The sequence below is a fragment of the Macrobrachium rosenbergii genome, chromosome 30 (genome assembly GCF_040412425.1).
Source record: "Macrobrachium rosenbergii isolate ZJJX-2024 chromosome 30, ASM4041242v1, whole genome shotgun sequence".
NCBI lineage: Eukaryota > Metazoa > Arthropoda > Malacostraca > Decapoda > Palaemonidae > Macrobrachium > Macrobrachium rosenbergii.
The window spans coordinates 15,656,001-15,683,500 of NC_089770.1; the positions used below are offsets into that span (position 1 = coordinate 15,656,001).

Genomic DNA, 27,500 nt, shown 5'->3' on the forward strand with positions numbered 1-27,500 from the left:
CCTCTCCCCATGGCATGAAGGAATCTTCCAGCATTAATAGCTTTTTGTACACTGATGTGACATACTGCATTGGCTAACCGTCGAATTATTTATTTCCAAAGTATAGTGAGTCAAAACTACTGGATAATTTGGAGGAAATGAAAGACAGAAATTTGGTGAAAAGGTAAATTTCCTTCTCTCATTTTTTCCAGCTTTTGTGCACTAATCCCTTTTATTTTTATACATTATATAGGTAAATAAATTATAACTGCTTTAAACTAGAGCAAAATATTTGCTTACATCAAAAAATAAAAAAAAATTCCAACGAACGTAGCCTTGGTACTCCGAAATGAAACCGAAGCCAGATCAATTCAGGAATTCGAAAGGTATTGGACGCGGATAGAGGACTCAGAAAGCGAATTCTGTTATGAATTTTTCCCTCTGTTCCTTATGGAAAAGGTGTGTCTTTCAACTCCTAATTGAATGACGCTAGATTTAATATGAGCACGAAAAAAATTTTTTTCTCCAAAGATTTTGGGAGATGTTTAGTTTCGTTTCCTCTTTAGTAAGGATGAAAATTAATCCCAGTTAATAAAAAAAAAAGGAAAAGATGTTATAAACAGTTCTCTTTTATCTACAGGCGTGGCATTAATTTTTTCTTTTTTGTTTTGTCCCAAACTGCTGGCAAAATGCCAGCTTTAAAAACAAATAGAACATAAATGTAAGATAAAGTAGCCTTTCACCCCTCCCCCTTTCCCTCCTCTCACCCCCACCTCCACCTCCACCTCCACCCACCCTCACCAGGTTACGAATGGAAATAGTTTGGAAAATATTTTATTTTCTTTCACGGGACGTAATATGGAATTATTCGCATATTCTTCGTAACATCTCTAACTTTGTGAAGTTCCATAAAAAGATAACCCAAAGGTATGGTGAAAAGAAATTGATTGGTTTTCTTCTTATGCCATTTTTTGGAATTTTATTCTTAATATCTACTTGGAAAGTCTTCATCTTATACTTCGCAAAAAAAAAAAAAAAAAAAAAAAAACTGTATAAGAAATATTTTTTGGGTGATACTCAGAAATACTCAATGGCCCTACATCTGCGGCCATACGCTACGAGAATTTTACGTCTCTCGGACATATTAGGCAGGAAAAAATCCCTGAGGTATTTTGGATTTTTTTTTTTAAAGAAGTCTTGATCAAATTTAGGCAGAAAAAGAGGATTTATTTTATATGTAATATCCAGTGATATTTTTTTCTTACGGGTTAGACAAAGAATACTTCCCATGTTTACTTGTTCCGAAATTTTTATTTGAAATATTATATTCCTTCTTCTATAATCGACCACATTTCTATTTTTGTCTGACAAGTCTTAGGCTATATTTACTCATTCATACCGACAGCCTTTTAAAAATTAATATTTTTTCATTATTTATGTCACTGAAATCATGAGCTTTTTATCAGAAATGTTTCAGGTCATAATATTGCCAACGTTAATTCATCAACAAAAATGCTATATTTACTAGATAACACCGACAGCCTTTTAAAAATTCGTATTTTTTCATTATTTATGCCAATGAAATCATGAGCTTTTTCTCAGAAACGCTGCGGGTCATAATACTGCCTTAGTTAATTCACCAACAAAAACGCTATATTTACTAGCTAATACCAACAGCCTTTTAAAAATTTAAACTCTTTCATTACTGACGTCAACGAAATCATGAGCTTTTTCTCAGAAATGTTTCAGGTAATAATATTGCCAAAAGTTAATTCATAAACAAAAAGGCTCCTGAATAACAGGAAATTTAGTTGAAGAGTGTACCATCCACTCCAGTGCACAAATGGTTCATGTTTTTGAAAACAATATGTTTTTGCTGACGCTTGCCCGGCTGCTGTTTTTGTCGCAGCGTGTGGCACCTGGCATTTTCAATTAGGATTGGCCAGGTTATACAAAATATCGAGGAAGTGTACTGTACTCTATGCGCAGGAACATTTATTCAGGCTTGTAAAAGGTCTGATACGTGATCTGGCGGTTTACGCACAGTTGTAAATTTAAAATGAAGCTTTGGCGTTTGAAAGTCAGCGAAAAATTCATAAAGAAGAAGAAGAAGAAGGACTTTAAAAAAAAATGCATTCATTGACAGTTAGGGAGACTTTTTTAAACGAAGAGGAAATAGTATTTCCTTCGATGCTAAAACAAAAGCTGAGAAAAAGCAATTTTATAAAACTGAATACAATCAAGTTTAAGTAAATAAATATAAAACCGGAGCTTTCGACCTTCAATAAGGTCTCTTCAGCTGTACTGAAGAGGAAGAGGACATCATTGAAGGTAGAAAACTCCTTTTTTTTTTATTTATTCTCTTATACTTGTTTTTTTTTACAGTGGCTTTTTTCTTAACCATTCAACACAAACACCAAGAATGAGTTTTCATCGCTGGACTAAAAGTAACACTCTTATTATGCCCAGACCCAGAACCCTATTACAAAATCCATCTAGCATTATCAGTTCAAAGTCAGGTCATGCAAAATGCAAATAAAGTTCGGCTGAATCTTACACAAAAATATGTTCATTTGCTCTTACGCAAGTGCTTGATGCTTAGTTTAGAACCGCATGCAATTTTCAAAATGGATTCCCTGATACAAGATGAGCTGGAGAACACGTTTGGAAAATATGTTCAGCTTCAAAATTTCATATTCATGCAAGCATAAAAATGTTTTCGGTGCCTTCCCAGTTTTAGTTAAAATATGCGTAAAGCAATTTTAGGTAAAAGATAATAATAATAATAATAATAATAATAATAATAATAATAATAATAATAATAATAATAATAATAATTTTTTTATTTTATTCATTTTTTGTCTATCACAGTTTATATAGTGTAGGGTTCTGGGTTGCATCCTGCCTCCTTAGCAGTCCATCACTTTTCTCACTATGTGCACTGTTTCTAGTAGCACATTCTTCTGCATGAGTCCTGGAGCTACTTCGGCATCTAGTTTTTCCAGATTTCTTTTCAGGGATCTTGGGATCGTGCCTAGTGTTCCTATGATTATGGGTACAATTTCCACTGGCATATTCCATATCCTTCTTATTTCGATTTTCAGGTCTTGATACTTATCAATTTTTCTCTTTCTTTCTCATCTACTCTGGTGTCCCATGGTATTGCGACATCAATGAGTGATACTTTCTTTTTGATTTTGTCAATCAACGTCACGTCTGGTCTATTGGCACGTATCACCCTATCTGTTCTGACACCATAGTCCCAGAGGATCTTTGCCTGATCGTTTTCTATTACTCCCTCAGGTTGGTGTTTGCACAACTTATTAGCAAGCTAGCTGGTGTTTTTTGCACAAGGTCCAGTGGAGGGCTTTTGCTACTGAATCATGCCTCTTTTTGTACTGGTTCTGTGCAAGCGCCGGACATTCGCTTGCTATGTGGTTTATGGTCTCGTCTTTCATATTGCACTTCCTCCATATGGGTGAGATGTTATTTCCATCTATTGTTCTTTGGTATTTGTATCCTGTCTCATCTATGTGTTTGATGCAATTCCCGTCTGGTAGCTTTATCCCTTCAGTCCTTATCACTTTGCCTTTTTGTACGTTGACCAAGGAGCATTTTTCTATTCCAAACTCCATCCTGATGTCCCAAGTAACTTCCACATTATTGGTAGGCAGGTGATAGACCTGCTATATTTCCCTTGTTCTTTCTGCACTAAGGATGTTCTCCCGGTGGTCAGCATCCATTTGAGCGCATGGTGGTTTGTGACACAATGCTGGAGTTGTTCTGCTGTTCGTGGGTGTAGGGCCCTGAAGTTTTTCAGCCAGTTCCATGGACTTCATCGGGACCTGGGGCTTCCAGTTGGGCATTTTCTTTAGTTGGTGGTTGACTGTTTCTGTCGTGATCTTGATGAATCTTTGTTTTATTCTCTCCATTTCTTCTGCCTTGATTTCCTGTAGTTATGTTGCATGTTTGCTGTGTGATACCGGATAGCGCCATGTTTTCCCAGAGTCTCTTAGTTGGCTGTATAGTCTTTTCTGGTTGGTTCCGAAGAGTTTGTTCTGTTGGTATTCTTTATTCCTGTTCATGTACCGTTGGATCTTATGTGCTTTGGCTTTAAGCCTCTGTTTTATATCTTCTATTGTGTTGTTTAGTCCCTTCTCCTGTACTTTGTATTTCTCATTCAGTTCCCCTCTTGTTTTCTTGCTTCTCAGCCTCTTTTCTGCCATCTCTTTAAGTTTACTCAAGTCAGATATATCAAACGCCTGTTTTTACTCGTAGCTCCATCCAGTCGTCTAATCCTCACTTAATCTCAAGAGCAGTAAATCTAATCTAAAATTCAAATCTTTTAACACCTACAGCAGCTAAAGTTCCGGATAATCCTGAGCTTATCTGGATTCAAAGTTATATATAGTTTTTATATTTTTGTATATATATATATATTATATATATATGTATATTATATATATATATATATATATATATATATATATATATATATATATATTAATATACATATATATATATATATATATATATATACACACACATATATATATATATATATATATATATATATATATATATATATATATATATATATATATATATATATATATATATATATATATATATATATATATATATATATATATATATATATATATATATATATATACATATACATATACATAAACATATATACTGTATATGCCTCATGTTCCATTGTGTTATGTGTCAATTGTATTATTATTGTACGTGTTCTCAGTTTTTTATTACGGATTTTCTTACGTTGCTTCGTTAAAATTTGTTTTCATTTATTTATCGTTATACGTTTCTGTTTATTCCTTCACGAGGCCAGTCCCAAGACAGACAAACAGCAAAATAAATTAACAAACATACGTATCGATAAATTCACCTTCCAATCTTGTACATCTTTGCAGTCATCATCCAGCAGAAAAAAAGAAATTGTAACTCGTTGATTTTTCTCCTCTTACCTCAAGGGTTCTCAATAAGGAAACGCCCCTTTTCAAAGTGTGGGAGCGTTCATTCATTGCATTTTGGACAAAATAAACGTAGAGGAATGGAAACTCATTAAACGTTCACGTATGATTGAAGCTTTAATGCAGTGAGCTCTATCGAGGGCTCTCAGGAGCCACGAAAAGTTCTGTAGTGCCATCAGAGTTCTCTCTCGCTCAATTTTTTATTTATTTTTTTCTTACGTTCTAATGATCCGCAGCTGTTTGCCATCAGAGGCTCTCTCGCTCATTTTTTTTTTTTTCTTTTTTTTTACCTTCTAATGATCCGCAGCGGTTTGCTTGGCGTAATGAACGTGGCTCCTTTCGGTTATACCCTCTCCTTGCTGAGAACTGATACGCTGTCTTACGGTGTGTGTTTCTGTTCGTTTGGCTAGCTCCTTTGAATATATTTCAGACTGGAAGATATTTCGAAGTGGCATAAGTTCTCCTTTATTCCAACAGCCACTCACCACCCCCTCTCTCTCTGTATGTTGTCTGAATTATCACTGATTCTGTCCCAGAGACCCTAACCATGTGGCAACTTACATCACTGAGATATTAGGTGGGAGACAGAGACGTACGTGCATCATGCCTCTTCAGTTAAAAATTTTTTTTCATTGAACCCTAGTTCGATTATGCGTCTTCCCTGGCTATTCGTTCTAATAGTAGGGAAAAACGAGTCTACTTTGAATATCATTCTGATCTGAGCACGAGAAAGAGCGAGGGGCGTCTTGTCTTCCATGGGAAAGAAATCGATATCCAGGGAAATTGGCAATCAGTTGCGTCCTAAAAATGTCCTTTCCCCCTAAATTTATCTTCCTTTCCCATTCCAGATCGTCCTTGCATGAATCAAGCGACTTCTTCGACAGTCTGGGGAAAATGAGAACGAAATCTCCCTAGACACTGAGGACGAAATCTCCCCCGACATCTAGTATTGGGCGCGATGGCCGTATCACAAATCGTCGGCAATGGTCTCATGTCTCTATATTTTCGATTGAATCTTGACGCCAGGGATGGAAATTCTCATACATGGAAAAGAAAGTCCCGTCATTCTTCTCGGATTTATATATAGGAAAGAATTACGTACCGTCAGGTTTTTTTTTTCTGTGGATTTTGATGCCGAATGTGACAATGAGAGCTCTCAATGATATTTTGTTGTAAAGTTTCTGGAGTGTCAAGATGGCGGATTTTTCCAAGATGGCGATAGTGGTGGAAGCTATTCATTAGAAAAGTAAAACAAGGAAACGGAAAATAGATCTCGATTATACTTTTGATCATGGAAGTAGAATATCTATCCGATGATTATAAAAAGTTCACAATACCCAAGACAGTTATTTTTCTAAAACTGATGCAGTGATGGAAGACACTGAAGAAAAACATTATAAATAAGAGACATTTAAACTGATTTCTAGAGTGAGTGTAGATTCAAAATGGCGATTTTACTAAGATGGACTTGAAGGTATTTGAAACCTTTTAAAAATGAGAAAAAGACAGTTACCTCGTTTTCTATGATTCGTGAGACTTTGATGAGAAAGTATGGTGACGAAAAGTGTATCATATTAACTTTCATTTCCCACGCATTCAAGATGGCGGTTTTTCTAAGATGGCGGAGACTTCTAGAGTTGATTGTTAGCTATCTACTTTTGACTTCTGTTGACTCCAGCGACAAAGGTAAGAAATTCATTTGATGATACATTTCTTATAGATTTGAGGTTAATTCTTCAGGTTTCAATGTACGTACATTCCCTCATAATAGATTTAAAAGAATAGATGTAAGAAAATATATCCTGCTAAATACCTGAAGATTTTTCTGCTCTGAAATACTTTTGCTGGAAATTCTTTTATTTAATGCTGACTTTTGATGACAAATGCATATACCCACCATATATATATATAAATATACATGTATATATATGTATACATATATTTCTATATATACAGTATAATATATATATATATATATATATATATATATGTATATATATTTATATATATATATATATATATATATATATATATATATATATATATATATATATATATATATATATATATATATATATATATATATATATATATATATATATATATATATATATATATATATATATATATATATATATATATAATGTTGATACACATTAGAAAGTTACTGGATAAAACTATAAAATACATTATAAAGACTTAATTGATAAAAAAACATGAGGATAGGCACAGATTCTTTTTAAAAATACATTTAAAGTTGATAGAAATATAATTAAAAATCTCCATCGTAATACAAATATCCGATTGGGCAAATTAATGCTTGTCTAAAAATATCAAATCGCACAGATATAAAACAAATACGAAAGAAATGATCTAATAATTAGACAAATATGAAATCTGAGTAATGTAAAAAAAAAATGAAAAAAATAATATATACAAATGCATAAGATCAAATACATTTTAAAAGCAAGTTGCCTCAACTGAAGAGTTTCTTAAAAGATTAAAAGTTTGTGACGCTTCCTCTGACTCCCTCGGCCACTTGAAAGTAAATTTTGACACTTCTGTGAAAAGTTGGTTCTTCCGAAGCCAAGTCCTTCTGAGGGTTCAAGAGGAAAATGCTCCAGATAAATAGGAATTTTTATGAGTTGAGTCTGCTTGTCAAAAATGCTCGCTCATGGAGGCAAATAAAACATTATTCGTTCTGAATGACTTGTCTGAAGCAAGTTAAATTACTGAGAGTTATTTTTCAGTTGACAAAATAGGCAAAAGTGGCAGGCATTTGTCATTTTTGTGACATTCTGACAAAGTTTTTTTTCAGTGGCTGTTTTGATTTCTTATGCTGCCAAGCTGTGGAATATCTGGTTTTTCTTGAACTATTTTTGATTTCCTCTATTAAGTAAAAACTAGTTTTTTTCAACCTGTTAAATTGTTTTAATTCATTTTATTGCCATTCTGATTTACATACAACAATGGATTGAAGGTTAGTCATGACTTTTCTGGAATTATGAAAACTATGTCATAAATTCTCCGAAGAGACTGAAAAACCGAAAATATTACTAAAACCCGGTTTGAGTTTTCTAGGAGAAAAAACTGCTGTTCTCAAAAGCTCATTACTAAGGTTTGCAAAGAAAAGAGGAGAGAGAGAGAGAGAGAGAGAGAGAGAGAGAGAGAGAGAGAGAGAGAGAGAGAGAGAGAGAGAGAGAGAGAGAGAGAGAGAGAGAGAGAAACTGCTGTTTTGACCATGAAAAAATATAATGAAATAAAGGCCGACGGGGAGGGTACCTTTCACACCTAGTTCATGCCAGGAGTGGAGAAGAAGAAATATATACTGAAAGTAGGAAGAAGATTTTTGACTAAACACAAAGGAAATAGTCTGCCTTTCTCTCTATTCTGTGGATATTCTTGTCTTGACCAAAACGTTTATTTTTCTTCGGAGATCTGAATAAAATATTCCACGTCAGTCCTTATTAATTTTTTATGAATATGAATCATGTATTAAGGAGTATTCGAACTGATACTAGGATTCATATCAATTGTTTATATCCGGATATTAAGAAAATAGGAGAAATTCGCAATTTTAACATTTTGTATGAAAAATATAATTGTTTCCCAATATTTAGTAAACCTAATATTTTAACAATCACTTGAATTTAGCAGATTTTGGAGGTGGCCACTATACAAATTTTAAATGCAACGAGGCTTTAAAATAAAATAAAGTAATTGAAGAAATTGTTAAGAAATTATTTGACAAAATTTTCATTGTTTAAAAATCAATATTTTACATTTCGTGGTATTGATTATAACACATTTTAAGGCATTTACAATAAAAAGATCCTTCAAATTATGTAAATGATCCTAATCTAAACGCCGTTAGTTTTTAGAAGACAAAAATATTTCTGGTATAGAAAAAAATCCATTTAATTATAAAGATAACCCTCTTTAAAACACTAGTGTAATTATATTTATAGATTTTAGGCATACATAAATATAATTACACTAGTAATTCAGCGCTGAAACGGAAATTGACAGTGAAAAGGTTTGAAAGGTGTAACAGGAGGTAAACCTCGCAGTTGCACTATGAATCAATTGTTAGGAGAGACTGGACAGTAAGACGGAAGAAAGAGAATATGAAAGGAGGTACAGTAAAAGGAATGAAAGCAGTTGCAGCTAGGGGCCGAAGGGACGCTGCAAAGAACCTTCAATATACCTCCGTTCATATTCTCTTTCTCCCGTCTTACTGTCCACTAGGATTTTCTTAATATAAAATTTAAAAAATGTCATTTCGGATAAGAAGAAAAAATCAATTAAATTATCAAAATAATTCCCACCCAAACGCCAGGAGTTTTTTTATAAGAAAGAAGACACCAAGCCCCTGCTAAGACCTCCGGAGACCAGCTGTAGAAATAAGATCCACCCAGCAGGGGGTACGAAGTCGAATAGCGAGCCACTTGAATATTTCAGAGGCGGAATAATCTGAATAATACGAGGCACAAGGAATTCCTTTTTTATGCTTTTTCTAGATCCCTTAGGAATAAGGCTGGCGGGAATTTACGAGGCTGCGATTCCAGAAATGCTATATTCTTTGAATACTTCTATTTATTTATTTATTTTTGTGCGTGTGTGAATTCCGCGGGGACAGAACCAAAGATGATATTCTGTAGTATTACTTTTGTTTTCATGTTGGATGATGGAAGAACATGGACTAACAAATGATATTGAGGTTAATACTTTCGATATACGACCGAAGATAAAAGAAATGTTTTGGTTTTCTTTAAGAAAGGAGGAGAAGAAGAAATGGTGGATAATATCTTTAATATTAATGATATACTGTCGAAATTGATAGGAACAAGCGAGATTTTTCTCGCTGTGATTCAGATTTTATGAATGACGAACATTTAATGAATAGCAAAGAGTGAGTAAATGATACTTCGCTCACGGATGAATGATGGAAAATGTGCGTTAACGCCCACACCCCCATTCTCCATGTCCACACCCCCTCAAAAATAGAGCATAACATTATTTCCGGTGAAATCAACAAGCTTTTAATGGGTGATGATTACTTTACTTCTACCGCCAGGCTCTGGAATCATCTTCCCGATTCCTTATTCCCAAGACATGATGCTTTACCGTTTCCGTAAACTGACATTACCACCCATTAAATTCCTCTTCCTTTTATTTGCTTCTTTCTTCTTTCGGCAAAAACGCTTCAAGAATCCTGCTCTTACTCCGTAGTAGTGTTGAGCTATCAGTGCTCCTCACACGGTGCACTGCAGGCGTTACTGAAGGTTATTGTCAGCGCCCCTTCGGCCCCTAGCTGCGCCCATTTTTTACCCTTTTACTTTATTTCCACTTCCACTTCCTTTCTTCCATTTGCTGTCCCACCACTCCAACTCTCTCTTTGCTCTGCCTTGAGCACTGAATGGATGAATGTGCCCGGTGCTTGGCTTCGTGGCCTGATTTTCATAAATCAAATCCTGCTCTTTCTTACGTCTCCGTTAGGGAAAGGAATGTCTCATTTCTCCTGTATTCCTATCGCAGGACCCATATAGGAAGGCGCCTTTTATCACCAAAGGGTCGTGTAATAACTTCCTGCGGTGTCGAAGGGGGCAGACAGCAAAATCATTGTCATAAGGGCGGTTGGCCTTAGCTATAAAACAGTCCTAAACGACCGTATGAGACAAGCAAATGCTCAGTCATATACGCAGATGTTTGTGCGAATTCCCCTGGAAAGATATTTCTTCTCAGTGGTTCAGATGGCTCAATAACCAGTTGGCTCCCATTTTATCAGGAACCCAGAGCACCTATAACGTTGTTCCTTTATGATATCATTAATATTTTCCTCCTCTAAGCAGCTTTTTTATTTTTATTGTGGTTTTAAAGAATGAGATTCCGTGCATATAACTTCCAAGGCGTTAGCCTCTTGTAAGTAGGTCCTTCAGCCTCTTCTACGTAGGATTCTTTATCTTGCAAACTGAAGGATTTTCACTCTTTTATGCAGGACAGAAGAGAGCCAATCGTCAGACTAAGCCTGATACTGATGTTATTCAAGATGTATTACAAAGGGTGGGGGGAAAGTCAAATAGAACGGGAGGCCAAAGTGCAGAGTAACCCATATGCTGGGTTATGGGACAATTTGACATTCTCGAAGATGACGCTTCTATTTCTAATATTTCTTTTTACTTACATTTGATCTTCTTTATCTTGTAGATAATATAATCGAAAAGAGAGAGATAAAAAAATAAGAGACACTTTGCTAATCAAGCTTAAGGAAATCTTTCAAAATAATAAATTTATTATTATTATTATTATTATTATTATTATTATTATTATTATTATTATTACTATTATTATTATTATTATTATCATCAAAAAACCTCGATCATCATCTAAGAACTCCCTGGAAAATGTCGACTCGTTCGCTTATTAACGAGACTTGCTTCCCTCGGCGACAGCCTCAAAGCCTCTTACGAAAATAAAAATAAAAAAATGCACGAGGAAAAAAGAAAAAAGCCCCTGAGACCAAAGCAAAGGGGCAATTTATTACGTTCCAGACTCAGTGTTTCCAATCGGCCCCTTCAGCCAGAACACCAGGCCTTTCCATTGACATTCGTTCAAAGACGCAAAATCGTTCGTTCACTGCGAGAAACAGAAGCGGGACTACACCGATTTCTTTCCACAATCCGCGAAGTTTATGCCAAGTTTTCGTGTCGATTTCTCCTTCTTTCTATTCTGTTTAATTTTCCATTCTGTTCTTCTTTCTCCTCTGGAATGGACTCTGGAAGGTACATTCCAAAATACTTTTCTTCCAGGTTTTCTGGGCACTTATTTTTAACTGTGTGTAACTTTCGTTCATTTTATTATGAAATGTGTACTGGAACTTCTGTAAATTCTCGGAGGCTGCAAGAAGCGAAAAAAGTATACTTAGATCTATAAGTGAAGTGAAGGAAAAAACAATAGAAGTGAAATAACTTTCCTGAGTTATGGAACTTGAAATGGTTTCAAAGGCGCCGAGAATATTGGCAGACATGAAAATTGACTTTGGAAATAGACAATGCAGAATAAGAAAGAAGAAATAATATATATTTTTGATATGGGGGGAACACGCATGCAAGTTTTAAGTTTGCTCTCTTACACACACACACATGTAGTATATATATATATATATATATATATATATATATATATATATATATATATATATATATATATATATATATGCATATGCATATATATACTGTATATCCATTTTCAAATTACAGTGTTTACAGAACACCTTAGCCATTCAGCCCTCGTCATGTATTTTGGAGTGAATATTTGGCTGGCTTATAACATCTGACTAACTACCAGGTACTAAGGTCATTGTCATCACGCCAGGGCCATTTTTTGTTGTTGAATATAAATGTCTTTATAAATAATAAAGTGAAAGCCCAATAAAATAAACTTCAAAACAGTTATATCAAACATTTCAAGTAAAACTAATGTCTTCCTTTCCAGGAAATACAGTATGTTAAGAAAATACTTTTAAGAGCTATGCACATGCTGACGAAGATAAATAATAACCATTTTAAGCTATTAGAAATAAACTGTCAATCTTCTGATAGATGGAGATCCATACGTTCATTGTTTCAACCCTTACTGGTGTGGACTTTGTCTGCACTATGGAGAATTCTCTGGAAGTCAGTTTTGGTGAATCATTTACTTGAGAGAGAATTTCATCCCCAGCAAAAGCTTGTGATCCAATTCAGTCAGATGAACGAAATTTACAGAAATCTAAGCAGTGTTTTGCAGCTCTCCTGCCCTTTGCAATTCTCTTGGAGTACTGTAGATTTTATAATCAAGACATGGTACTTTAAACACCAGAGAGTTTAGTTTTCAGTTATATATACATGAATAGCTGAATTTCCCATGGACTTGAAGTAGTGCAAAATGAATGAGTTGTCGAATATGGGGTGATCAGCGATCTCTAAAACAAAGTTGATTTGTTTTGTTGACTGCTTATTGGATAACATAGGGTACAATAGCTTGGTAAGATGCTGACGGATGTTGTTTAATTCCAGATCACTTGGAATTTAAAACCCTCAGAAATTCGAAAACACAATAAGTGAATTCTGGATTTGAGTAGTAAATTACAGATATTTTGCAACATAATATTATGTAGGGAATACAGGAGGCAAGCTATCCCAGAGACTGACAGAACACAAGTGATTGCAAGGACTAGCTATCGGATACTCAGGGATTTTCGTACATCTTGGAGAGTCTGACCAAATAACTACCATGAGCGAGGTCCTAAGTGCTTTCCTGCAGTACCTGTCTGTTCCAGTGAAAATACATGTACTGGAATCCAAGTAAACCAGTCAAACAGAACACAAGAAGACGCCAGAGAGGCACTTGACTGCAGGCTTGGTCGACAAGAGCTTTTGGGGTTTTTTTGTTAATGATTCTTCAATGACTCTCGAGCCCTCACTCAGAGAGTCAAATCAGTGAGCCTCTTGATTTCCAATTATGTGCTGCATATGTAAGTTGCTACTTAGCCTTAACCACGTTCCACAGACAGCAGCACTGCTGTTCCGCCCAAAATATACTGTTTGAATCTTATCAAGTTTTTATGATTGTATATATATATATATATATATATATATATATATATATATATATATATATATAGATAGATAGATAGATAGACAGATAGATAGATATGTATATTCATTTATATATATATATATATATATATATGTATTATATATATATTATATGTGTTTTATATATCTATCTATCTATATATATATGTGTGCGCGTGCGTGTAAGATGTCTATAGAATTGAATAAATTTAGTATCTTCCAATAAACAGCATCTACAATTACATATCACACGCCTTTTTAGAGAGAGAGAGAGAGAGAGAGAGAGAGAGAGAGAGAGAGAGAGAGAGAGAGAGAGAGAGAGAGAGAGAGAACGACGACGGTGACTTAGATATTTGAACATTTTTCATCAATTCAATAATAGCAGATAGCAGGCAGCACCTAAATCCATTAACGATAATGGTCTTGCTACCAAAAAATAATTACAAATTACCAAGGAATATCTCAGAACCCCATCATATCTCTCCTACGAGTGACCATAACATCCGAAAAAGTAGTCGCCTGAAGGACCCTGTCGAAGGTGTATGGCAAAAGGAGATTGAGGGATGAAGTCAAGGGTCCTAGGCAATGACCCTTGGGAACCTCCAGGATTCACTCGAGAGGGGTGAATCGTGACTTGGAGGATGAACTAACATTTTATCTAGCAATTTTTTTTATTTAGTTGAGGTATCCATTATTATTATTATTATTATTATTATTATTATTATTATTATTATTATTATTATTATTATTATTATTATTATATTATAGGTCATTCGTCCTTATAGCGGATAGGGGAAGAGAGAGAGGAGAGAGAGGAGAGAGAGAGAGAGAGAGAGAGAGAGAGAGAGAGAGAGTTAAATGAAGAAAAATTACGCAGAAATGGAATTTGTTCTCGATTTTACTTTCCTTCATCCAGTTTTCTCCTGAGAGAGAGAGAGAGAGAGAGAGAGAGAGAGAGAGAGAGAGAGAGAGAGAGAGAGAGAGAGAGAGAGATCTTTCTCGTCCTTGTTTGAGACTGGTGGGAGGAATATGCACGGAAAAGTTAAAATGAGAAATTAGACAAAAAAATGAAAAGCAATTCATCCAATTTACATAAACGTACCCTTTAACGCGTCTTTGCCAATAAGCAATGTAATTACGTACTAACAACCTCACAGACACTTCTCAGTTACAGACGCAGCCTTAGTGACCAACGAGGGAGCCGTAAGAGCTGTCCAACTCCTCCGGTTTGAAAGGCAGGGGAAGAGAGAAGTAGACACTGGAAGATTGAGGTGGAAAGGTTTTTTACATGAACTAAATGCTACGATACTTTAAAGGCAGAATGAAATTATGTTGCATGCGTTTGAGGGCTGATGTGTTGTTGAAGAAACGAGTTGGTTTGTCAAAGCTTTAAATGAAAACGAGAAAGCAATAATTCCATAGGTGACTGGAATTTCCATTCATTAAGATTTAGTGCTAAAACACACACACACACAAACATGCATAAATTTACGGGATATATAGAATAATAGCAGGAACTATTTTCCCTATAATAAATCTATAAAAACCGTGTATCAAAAAAGTTTGGTAAAAAAAATCTAAATTATAGAATTAGCGCTACGAAAAACTCATATGCTAAAACGCTTTTCCAGAGAAATAAGAAAAAAAGGAGAACATTAAAATAACATAACTGTTCCCGGAAGTAATTTCGCAGTACTCAGCACTTGAGACAACACAGAATGTGTGTGTGTGTTGTTGCAGAGCGTGAAGACGCAGGACGTGTAATAAGAGAGAGAGAGAGAGAGAGAGAGAGAGAGAGAGAGAGAGAGAGAGAGAGAGAGAATATCTTCTGTTTAGAACAAATGGCTTGTGTCACAACGATCTTTGTTTCTGGTGTCTGGTTCCTGGCTATTGTTCCTCGGGGCGCCAGATAACATCATTAAAATCCTCAGTAGGATTGTTTCTTCTTCTTCTTCTTTTTGTTCCTGGGAATTCTTCAGTGCCTTTCGTTCCTCATCTTCCTTGAGGATGGTTCTTGAAGTTGCTTTTGTTGCACTTTGGCGCCTGCTCTTCCTCTGTTTCACAAGGAACTTAATATTTTGTTAATGAGTCTACCTTTTTTTTTTGTCTAGGTGTTGTGAAACGTTAAAATTTCATGCAAGAAATATTTTCCAGTTATATTTACTCTTTTCTGTTTAAACTAAAGATAAAAAGTATACAAAAGTAGAACTAGATAACATGCTACTTGCACAAAGATTTCACGAGATGTGCTACGAAAATAACAAGATAAATTATTTAAAGCTTATTCCATACTACTGAATGGAAATTAAACTGCAGTGATAATGTCTGCAGTTGATAAACCTCTTTTTTCCAGGTATTACATAGAATGCGAGGTATATGAATCGTTAATCAGCGTTAGCCTTGATAGATGTCTAAATAAATTTATCTGGGTCTTTGGTCCATCTTTAAACTTTGTGAGAATGTAACTGCAGTTAATAACTTTCAACAAGGCACATTCTACGGGTATGTAGTGTTTTTAAAAGGGAAAACCTAATGTAAAGAGGTTTCTAGGCTATTAAAATTTTACTAATTTACGATTAAAATGGGGTGATTTACATTGTTGCCAGATGTCTCAGGAAAAGGTGTTTATTCTGATCTACCTGTTTGTGTTGACGGGATAATAATCACGATTAGGGGAAAGGCTAAAGACGTTTGACCCCAACTATCATAACTAAATTTTACCTACGAAAATAATTTGTATGACTTGTGTTTGTGTCCTGAAATAAAAAAAACTATATCATGCATCGATGATTTTATTCTACTTTGATACGTGATTAAATCATAAATGCTGATTTTGATCTACGCAAATTATACGGTCAGAAAACTTGTTTCCAGAAGATGAGTCATTTCGTACTCATCACCCACCTTGAATGGCTTTGCATTTGTATAATTTCGACGCTTCCAGCTGAATTATTTAAACAAAATAAAGCTCGTAGAAAAATACGGTTTAAATTTCCGAATTCTTTTCAGTACATAACCAGAAATCTCCACAAATATAAACCATAAAAGCCAAGAAAAGACAGAAAAACAATAACCAAAGAAACTTGTCATAGAAACGGCCACAAATTATTTTCGAGAGCAGAATAAAGTAACTAGAGATCGACCAACTAAAACCTTCAGTCTCCTCTGCCTTCTTCTTCTTCTCGGAAATGGACACAGGACATGAACACCGCCCCAGCGGAACAGGAGTTCACGGTGACGAAAAATACAGACGGATTCCGCGCTCCCATTTCTCAGAACAGAATGGGAGATGAAGAAAGGAACTCAGAGTTGTGCCATGGACTGGCTCACTCGGGGAGAGAGAGAGAGAGAGAGAGAGAGAGAGAGAGAGAGAGAGAGAGAGAGAGAGAGAGAGAGAGAGAGACGGATGGATAAATATTCCACGAGGCACTTCAGCTATGTAAATATACTGCATAAATTTCGAGTCTTGTCTCGAGGGATGAAGAGAAAAGTCTGTGCATGTGTCTGCGTGCGTGCGTGTGTCGATCAGAGAGAGAGAGAGAGAGAGAGAGAGAGAGAGAGAGAGAGAGAGAGAGAGAGAGTCCTGGGGACCAACTCCTCTTCAGAAATATCAATTATACAAACATACCTTGTGTTTTCCATTTCATTTGAACAAGGGAACTTTCCAACGTTTATCTGAGTTATAAACCCTCCCTTAACCGGAGACGTTTTATGAAGCCCTGGAGGAAAATTGCTCTGAACGAAGCCAGCGAACAAACTCCGGCGGACAAGACTCTTGGAAGGCAAGTAACTAACAAACAAACAAACAAACCCGGCAGACCATTCTGCAACAGGAAGGGGAATAATGAAGAGGCAGACGATAAACTTTGACAATTGCACAAGAAGCAAAGCAAGTAGGCGCCATCGAAATGTCTGCAGTAGAAGGAAAAGTTCTCTCAAGGGAGGATTTTTGAGGAAAATTTACGATTTTATCTTTTGGGTAAAACTCTGTATATATTGAATATGATTATTGTTAAAGCCAATAGTGATTTTATCTTTGTTCTGACTAAATCAACGATTTCAACTGCTTGTGGGCTTTACAAAATAGAACCATTTTGTTTTTTTATTATTACTAAAAGGACGTTAGAGTTTCGCTGCTTTTGGATTGAAAAAAAAAAATTATAGAAATAGAACTTTGTACACATGACCTTTTTTCTAATTATTATTTATGACGCCACTGTTTAAAACATGCAAACTGGAAGGGACTAAATCAAATTAAATCTATATTATGTTATACAGCCAGGAGACTTAAAATTCTAAAAAAAAAAAAAAAAAAACTGTAAATCGAGCCACTAAACAAACTGCCTCTCTGCGCCCTCCATTCCCTCCCTCCCCCTAATCAGCAGAGGCGGCCGACCAAGAGCAGCACTTCGTGGTGGTTCCCGAGAGCGTGGAGGTGACCCTTGGGGAGGACGTCGTCCTCAGGTGCGTCGTCAAGAACCAGCAGGGAAAAGCCCAGTGGACCAAGGACGGCTTCGCCCTCGGTGAGTCCTTATGCAAGAGTAAGTCAAAGGGACGTATGATCACGAGAACTTTTACCCTCGGTCAGTAAGGATGAGTTCACACTAAAGTACATGTCACCAACATGTCACAAACACACACCACCAACTTATTACATACATGTCACAAACAGGTTGAAGACAAGTCGATGACCGTTAATGGAGAATGAATCTTTGGATAAGTGTTGGATAATCTGAAGCTCCGTTTAGGACTACCAATAAATCGCTGATTTGTATTTAACCAGTTTGTGTTTGAGTTGGCGACGACATGTGTTTATGACATGTTTAACTGCGGTTTGGACGCACCTTAAGCAACAATATAAAAACTATGGGGCAGGAAGTAGTTTAAGGTGTTGGAAAGAGATTGCACTTGGACCTAGTCTGTATAAGGTACCGCGGTTTCAAGAGTGATTGAGAATTGAAAGCCACTGCCTCTAATAAAGGGATTATAACTAAAAAATTCATAAACAGGCTTTAATGTAGACGGTGACGAGAAGCATTTATCCCAAAATTTCCTTGTTTTAATTCAATATATTTATACTCGTTCCAATTTTGTAAATTTTCGAAAGTTCCTAGAAGGCCAATTTCCCATAGAAAAATACCATTCGTAAAACCATCTTACTGCAGCGGTTTCAGACATTAATTCTGAAGCGTCTGTACAGGATAAACTTGTTTGTGCTTAAAAAATGAACCTCATTCCAATATGAAAATTAATTCTGTGAAATAAATTTGACTCATCATACTGAAATGAATTGAATTAAATGGGTATTTGCTCGCTGGGGATATGATATTCAATTTCCTTGACAGTCAATTAGTAATATTTGGTTATAATTGAAAGGCAACTCAATCATGGAAATAGCATGTGTCAATACCTTTAAGCAAATTGATATCGAAGAGTAATCAAAGTATGATTTACACATGTATACATTTCAGACTTACCACAAACGACATATATGTTTCTTACTGGTTGAAGTTACCTTTTTTAGATAGTTTAGTAATGTTGTCTTTTGATCATGTGAAAAATTAGTGATATATATACATAACTGCATATATATGTGTGTATATATATATATACCTATCAATACATATACATGTATATGTATACATATATGTATATATTACATATATCATATATACATACATATATATTTTTATGTATATGTATATAAATATATATACAGTATATATATATATATATATATATATATATATATATATATATATATATATATATATATATATATATATATATATATATATATATGTGTGTGTGTGTGTGTGTGTAATAGAGAAAGACAGGGAAAGTTACAACAAAATATAACAAACCAACAGACAAAAACCACACAAATACTACACAATGTAAAACATTCCTGCTGAAACTCAGCTATAACGTCAAAATTATTATCCGTAACAAACGAAATCCCTTTACTGACCTTCCTTCCTCCCTTCCCCCCAAGGATTCGAGAGGGAGGTGCCAGGTTACCCTCGATACTCCTACTTCGGAGATCCTGCAAAGGAGAGCACCATCTGGTGATCAACGGCACGACCCTGGAGGACGACGGGGAGTACCAGTGCCAAGTGGGACCCACGGCCACCACCAGTGCCCTCTGGGCAGCCGCTAACGTTACCTGTATGGGTTAGTCCAATGGATGAGTAATGGATGAAAGGGGGAGTGAGGTCATGAATGAATCAGGGGTATGAGTAAGAGGTAGGGAATGAATGGATGGATGGATGAATAGATAGATGGATGAATGGATGAAAGGGTGGGGGAGGTGATGAATGAATTGAGGATATAAGTAAGTAGGGAATGAATGGGTGAATGAATGAATGAATTACTAAACAAGTGGGGAGGTGAGATAATGAATGAATAAAGAGTATGAATAGGAAGTAGTGAATGAGTTGATTAATGAATGCCAGGGGGAGTGAGGTAATGAATGAACATAAAGCATGAGTAAGAAGTAGTGACTGAATTAATTAATGAATGAAAGGGGGAGCGAGGTAACGAATGAATAAAAAATATGAATGAATGAATGGGGAACAGCGAGGTCCTGAATGAATCAACAAATGAATCAGCATGAGTGAATAAAAGATGCACAGTGTATAATATTCTTTCCAAGTATTCGCACACCAAACAAGTATTATCTGTTTCCATGTCAATAAGAATATTGCATTCGGGACGCTTCATGTTCGAATGTCTCTCTCTCTCTCTCTCTCTCTCTCTCTCTCTCTCTCTCTCTCTCTCTCTCTCTCTCTCTCTCAAGAAATGTATGAAGACTCTAAACCAGGTGAAATAATTTTGTTTACCTTCTACTGAAATTCCCAACACCTTATTTGCAAATCAAATACCTCGCGTGCCAATCAAAAATCCTTCTGCATGAGTTTTGCATGCTCCGTGTTTGTAGTCGTTCAAACTTCAAAAGATTTTCTGTTTGGTTCTGCTGCGCCAGGATTTACCCTCAAGTATTTCTCAGTGTTTGTTTGTAATTTTACTTGACTTCGTTTCGTGAGTTTAAAGAGAATCTTACTAAATCACTCAGTATCGTCTTACACTAAGACTTTTCCTTTTAAAAGAAAGTTTTGCTAAAATTCACAATGTATCATCTCAGTCTCCAGTTCTCATTTGGATATTCCGGAAACGTTTCAGTAATTAGACTTCTGACAAACCTAGTTCAAATATACAAGACTCTCAGGATGTAAAAGTCTTTTAGAATTCTTTATATTCGTCCATCATATTTATTTCTCACGAATGACTGGTCCAACGGAACGAAATAAATAAAAAAATATCGGAACAAAAAACCACGTAAACATAAATGAAAAATATGTAAAACACTTCCTGTTTAAAAAAAAAAACTAAGAGAAATAAGAAAACAAAGACAGCAAAGACAAAATACATGACCCATAATGTAGAACAAATTAGTAAAACAATGAAAAAAGCGACAAATATTTATAGCCAAGAAAAAAGGCCTTCCCTAATTTCCGTCTCTCGCAATCAATCAGAAAATATTGGAAAATATGAATTTTCCGGATCCCAGATGAGGTCCTGATCTGCAAAATTGGGGGAACGTAAAAATGAATTCACTCGGTGAAGAGTTTCAACGCCGTTCAGCTGTGACAAAAAACTTCCTTCATCACACAACTCGGAAAATTAACTCTTTATTTCCTATTTACCGAGACCCAACTAAAATCTAACTTTTATTGACAAAATCGAGTCGTTAACAAAAGTAGGAAATTGAAGAGAGCGAAAAATGTAAAAAAAAAAAAAAAAAAATTGAGAACACTGTGAGAGAAATGTTTTGAGAAGTTGTCCTTAAAAAGAAGTAATTTTGGTCCAAGCAGTCTTGATTCGTAAACTTTTCGCGTCTTTCTTTTTAATTACGATGCAAAATTGTCCAACTTCTTTTTTCGCACTCTGAAATGAGAACGAGAAAGTTATGATGGCAGCAATGATTTGGAGAAAGAATTTTAAAAAAAAAAAAAAAAAAAAAAAACAGGGTGTGAGGATATTAATGAGTGCCTAGCCCGACTGAGTACTGTTTATATAACTGCCTTAACTGCCTCGATAAAGCTCTTCACTAAGGTCAGTGATATGATTCTGAGAACACTATAACTGACTGTGGCGTGTGGCATACGCTTTTATTAAATAGCACCATCAGTTGTTCATGGAACGCTTTGTTGTCTTATGGATGAAAGAAACACCTTGTTATGCATCCCTCTGTGATGAAATACAGTATGTTTGTGAATCACTGAAAAATTCCACGATATGTTTATAAAGTGCCGTATATTGATAGACATTGAAATAGCTGTATTGTACTGCTGTGTTATCCTATGTAGTCTTGTAGCAATAGACCGTGTTGCATTTAGCATGGCTCCACTGCTATTTGGCGTTTTTGTGTGTTCTTTATACTACCTGTACGTTATTCTCCAAACATTTTATCCTTATCTACTTCTAAACAGTAAACTAAAGTAGTTTCACTCATACTCAACTATGTTACACTGTACTACATATTGCATCATAACTTCTTCTGGACTTTGCTGAACTGCACAGTACAATACTGTGCCAGACTGCAGTATATTCTACAGAGGTACTCAGTACTGAGCTGTACTGTAATGCACAGTATATATACTATATTCAAGAATTGCTATGATATATTGTCCAGAACAGAGTTGCGCTGTGTCCTACATTACACAGTCCAGCCATAAACTCTAACATGCAGTACTACACTAAAACTACAGTAAAATATTTGGTCTGCCATAGTTTCCTTGTGCACTGTACAGTTCTACACGCACTGTACTACAATGTATTTTCTAGTACAAGTACATTTCCCTACACTCTACCTACCGAATGTTCTGGTGTAGCACAGAATCACCCTGTTACAGAACCCACTGACTAATGTAGATTACGAATCTATCCTTCCCGCCAGTGGCCCCGTCGAGCATCAGCGTCAAGGGTGACAAGGAAGGGAAGGCAGTAGAAGGGATTAAGGGGCAGACCCTTCAGCTAGAGTGCGTCGTCAGGGACGGTCGGCCAGCCCCTTCTGTCGCCTGGTACAAGAACGGATTTATGCTTGATCAAGGTATGAGTAATATAAAATATATTTTATATATATATACAGATATATATACATGTATTTACATATTTTATTATATATATATATATATATATATATATATATATATATATATATATATATATATATATATATATATATATATATATACTAGTTGACCAACCTGGCGTTGCCCGGAAAAACCCTGAATGACAGTCTACAGGTAGGGGAGGGAAGAGGGAAGGGAGAGGGAAGAAACACAAGAGAGAGAGAGAGAGAGAGAGAGAGAGAGAGAGAGAGAGAGAGAGAGAGAGAGAGAGAGAGAGAGAGAGAAACAGCTAACTATGAACGACCACGGACTATATCGGCATACATATTCGTAATTTCACCACATTCATTACTGAATTCCGCTACAAATCCAACGGTGACGGTCAAATATACTGCATTCAGGCCACAACAATTATGTGTTTGACGTCGTTGAGGTCATGCTATTAAAATGTTTACTAAAAGGTATAGAATTTAGAAAAGTCTCATTACGTCTATCAAAATATTTTAAAATGCTAATTCGTCGCTGAAATTCATCCTAAATTCAAGGGCAGATCGCAAAATAGGAAATTAATTCGTTTGGATTAACCGTTAACCACCAAGTATTTTGTGGTGGCCTGGCGAGGCAGTGGACATTTTCCAGTAATACTTTATCTAGCACCACCAAATCCTTATTTTTCCTTTCCCGACGTTCCTGCTATTAATAAATAATTACTTATTACTTAATTGCTTTCTGACTGAATGAAAGTAATTCTAAGTGTCAAACACACCTGTTTAATTTTTTGGATGTACTAACCTAATTATAGGGTTTGCAGTGACTCCCATTAAGTTACTGAAAAAGAGGTGGATAGCGCCGGTAAAAATGTAAATTTCATTTGTTTTGTCTGTGTTTGTATCTGCCACGGGGTAGGGGTTTGATTCTGAGTTATGACCTTTCCGGGGTGATATAGGGGCCGCGTGCCAAATTTCATCTGGGTCTGTCAAGTGGTTCGGATTTCTATAGAGGTGTCACGATGATGGTTTTGCGGGAACTGCTGGGGCTCGTTCCCTTTTGTGGATTGCTGCCTCCTTACCTTCAAGTTTTTTTTGTTTTGATGTTTTCGTGGTGAGCTGCCGTTTTCTGTCTTCAGTCGGGTCTGGTAGGGCAGCGAAGGTAGCGGGTGGCAGCAGCAGCAGGCAGTTTTTGGAGTCGACGTTGGTCGAGTTTTTGAGCAGCAAATTGGAGCACGCCTACGAAGTGGAGCACGACGTAGAGGTGGAGTGTGACCATGAGTAGTCGTGACCACGAGCTGCTCATCTTTGATGACAGCGTGAGGCTGTCCTGACGTCTCCATCGGGGTTTTCTGGTTGGTGGGTTTTTGTCCCTGGTGCACAGCTGAGGGCTGTCTTGGTGCCCTGATGGAGGACGTATGTTTGATATTTTTTTTCTGCCTGCTGTTGTTTATTTTTGCCTTTTTCTTTTAAGCTACTTTTTGTTTATTTAACTTGATTTTGTTTAGTGCTGCCTTTTGGCTTTTTTGTATTTATGGTTTTATCTTTTACCAGACCTGACTCACTTGTAAATATTGTAAATAAATTAAGTTTAAGCTCATTTTATTGTTTTTGTTGTTTTCCCCCTCCTTTTGTTTGTTGCATCTGCCGTCAGTCATGACAGCCCCCGTCCTGAGTATGTTAAAGAACCTGCATAACGGCCCACTCTGGTCGTTACAAGAGGACAAACATACAAACATTCACTTTATCATAATATATATATATATATATATATATATATATATATATATATATATATATATATATATATATATATATACATGCACAAATATATACATATATATAATACTTCTGTCATGAGAACAACAATGTGGTATACAATACAGAGTATATGGCCATGAGGACAGTGAGACAGTAGAGTGTAAGATCTTTCGCCATTACTCTGAGGCATTTTCAAGCAAAGAGTTTGCTCGAAAATGCCGTAGAGTAAAGGTGATAGATCTTGCAATCCGTCGCTTCACTTTCCTCGTGCCCGTATACTTTGGTTATTGACATCTCGGGAAAACATTACCTAAGCACATCATAAAATAGAATTAAACACTAAGTGTATAGCAAACACCCATAATCTAAGCATCATCCTCTGCCATCCTACGCCAGATCTCCACACGGAGAGGCTCGAGACCTCCTCCAACGGGCGCAGCTGGAGCGTCGTGAGTCACCTGGTCATCACGCCTGAGGCTGAGGACGACGGCCAGCAGTTCTCCTGCAGGGCAGTGCATCCCTCCCTCACGAACTCCCCGACGCCCTTGGTGGCGTCCGTCGTGCTTTCTGTCCTGCGTAAGTTGAGGCTGTGATTTGTGTGCGTACGTGATTGCACATTCTTGTGTGTATGTAAATGCCCCTGTCTGTGTAGTAGTTTGGAATGATTTGTCATTTGTTTTATATATATATATATATATATATATATATATATATATATATATATATATATATATATATATATATAATATTTATATATATACATATAATTGTTCATACACAATTGTTCTGTGCATTAGTACAATTACTAACAGGACCTCATTCAAAATGGATGGTATCTAGTAACTTTTTTTAATAAATATCTCCACTAGATACCATCCGGTTTGAATGAGGTCCTGTTAGTAATTATATACATACATATATTATATATATATATATATATATATATATGTATATATACATATACATATATTTATGTATATATGTGTGTGTGTTTGCGTGTATTAAAATTTAATTCGAGCATTTTCCACAAGAAATCTTTGCATGAGTGTATATATCTATGTATGAGTCATTACCAAGAGAAATTATATGAATGTAACCATCTACATAATATGTACTTAGGTGGTAAATTGGAATTTGGATTTATGTATTCATTCAAAATTATAGTTGATTTTTGCTGAAATTAAGTACATAATTATAGTTGATTTTTACTGAAATTAGTGTATATTTGTATTTTCTTTCGGATATAAATAGGTATCGGATTAAAAGGAAATATATGATGAATTATTCGTAAGTAAAGTCTCTTGCAAGAGCTATGCCGTTACACCCTAAAATGAACGTTGAAGCTACAAAAACTTCTATATAAAGCTTGTCGATTAAGTGAACGATCTCCCGAAGCCTTTTTCAAATAATTCAACGAAGCTTTGATCACTGAAGCCTGATGTGGATGGGAAAGCCCTCTCCAGGCTTGTTGTTTCACGGATTCTCATCAAAACGTCATCAGGAAGATTTATAAAAAGTTAAACCTTTTTCCCCCATCCCTAGGCTAATGATCTCTCTCTCTCTCTCTGTCTCTGTCTCTGTCTCTCTCTCTCTCTCTCTCTCTCTCTCTCTCTCTGTCTAAGTAATTACAGATGTAGGCTGATAACTAAATTTGTCTTTTCAACTTCTAAGTACTGAAATAACGGCTCATACACGTTCGAAACTTCGGATCAAAATAAGCAATTGTTCGTGTGGCTTCTTATTTTCAATATAGAATGTAGATAATCAACGTTTTCTCTCTCTCTCTCTCTCTCTAGCTAGCCGTCTATTGGATACCCTGAGCAATCGCATAATTTTTTTTATATGCACAAATATCTGTTTGAATATGAACGTCTCTGATATGCCTGTGCAATATATATTCATCTGTTAGGATATAATACGAACAATAAACAGTATCTATTTAAAGCGAATACGAGAAAGAGTCAATTCATCATACAACAACATGCCATCGAAAAAATGATCTTGTCAAAAACAGGAAAGAAACCGAACGTTTCATTTCATATATAAAATTCAACACTTTAAAATCATATCTTAATCCTACAGTTCTATTTCAAAAACATAGCACCATTTTCCAACTTGCTCTGTAGCCACCACGAATCAATGTAAACAAACCCAGGTCTTCTTCTTCTCTTTCAGATCCACCAAAACCCCGGTCATCAGCGGGTACTTCCCGGCGGTATCCTAAGAGCTGGGGACCTCGTCACTCTCACCTGCGAGTCCCCTGGAGGCAATCCTACGCCGGAACTCACCTGGTACAGGAACGGCCAGCTCCTGAAGCCTCAGAATTTCACTTCAAGAGACGACGATGAAAAAAAGAGGAAGGAAAACTGAGTCTGGTCATCAAGGCGAGACCAGAAGACGATAAGGCTGTTTACGAGTGCCAGGCAGTCAACGAGATGGCCGAGGAGCCTCTGAGTGCCAACGTTACCTTCACTGTCCATTGTAAGTCTGGATCTTATCGTTAAGAGATAGTTGTTTCTTTTGTTATGGTTTAAGACAATGCTTAAGAAATTACTTGAGTCAACAACTGATAAATTTTCCTCGTTTATTATAGATTGAGTTCATGATCAACATGACTTACTCGAGCTTTTTGAGTAACTTTTGTCAACTGTATTTGAGTTCATGAGTAATAGAATAACGTCTTTTTCCTGTTAAATGAGAACTGAGCTTGAGATTATAGGTCATGAAAAGAACTAACGAAAAAAGAGTATAATGGAAGAAAAATTAATATTATGAACTCTTGTGATATCACGATAAAATTTGAGTTTCCACGATTTCTAAACTCTAAGGTGTATTTCTGTGCTAATTTCGTTTCATGAATGAAATATTTTCAAACTTAGTGAAATAAATTTATGAAGAATTTTATATCGAAATTCGTCAGCAAATAATATTGGGAACGGTGGTTGAGAATCTTGTAGCCATATCTTAGATAAAAAAAATATTAAACTAAATTGCAAACAAATTTGATATAAAACAGAATAG

General features: G+C 35.8%; 1 protein-coding gene and 1 pseudogene across 1 annotated transcript in view; both read left to right on the forward strand.

The window, feature by feature from the left end:
• The window catches only part of LOC136855099 (kin of IRRE-like protein 2), a 38,241-nt pseudogene extending 11,414 nt beyond the window's left edge, over positions 1 to 26,827 (forward strand).
• Positions 26,766 to 27,500, forward strand: part of LOC136855098 (nephrin-like) — a 31,086-nt gene continuing 30,351 nt past the window's right edge. The window contains exon 1 of the mRNA XM_067131928.1: positions 26,766 to 26,960. Within this exon, the coding sequence (XP_066988029.1) occupies positions 26,915 to 26,960 (46 nt within the window). The 5' untranslated portion in view covers positions 26,766 to 26,914. The remainder of the gene's footprint in view (positions 26,961 to 27,500) is intronic.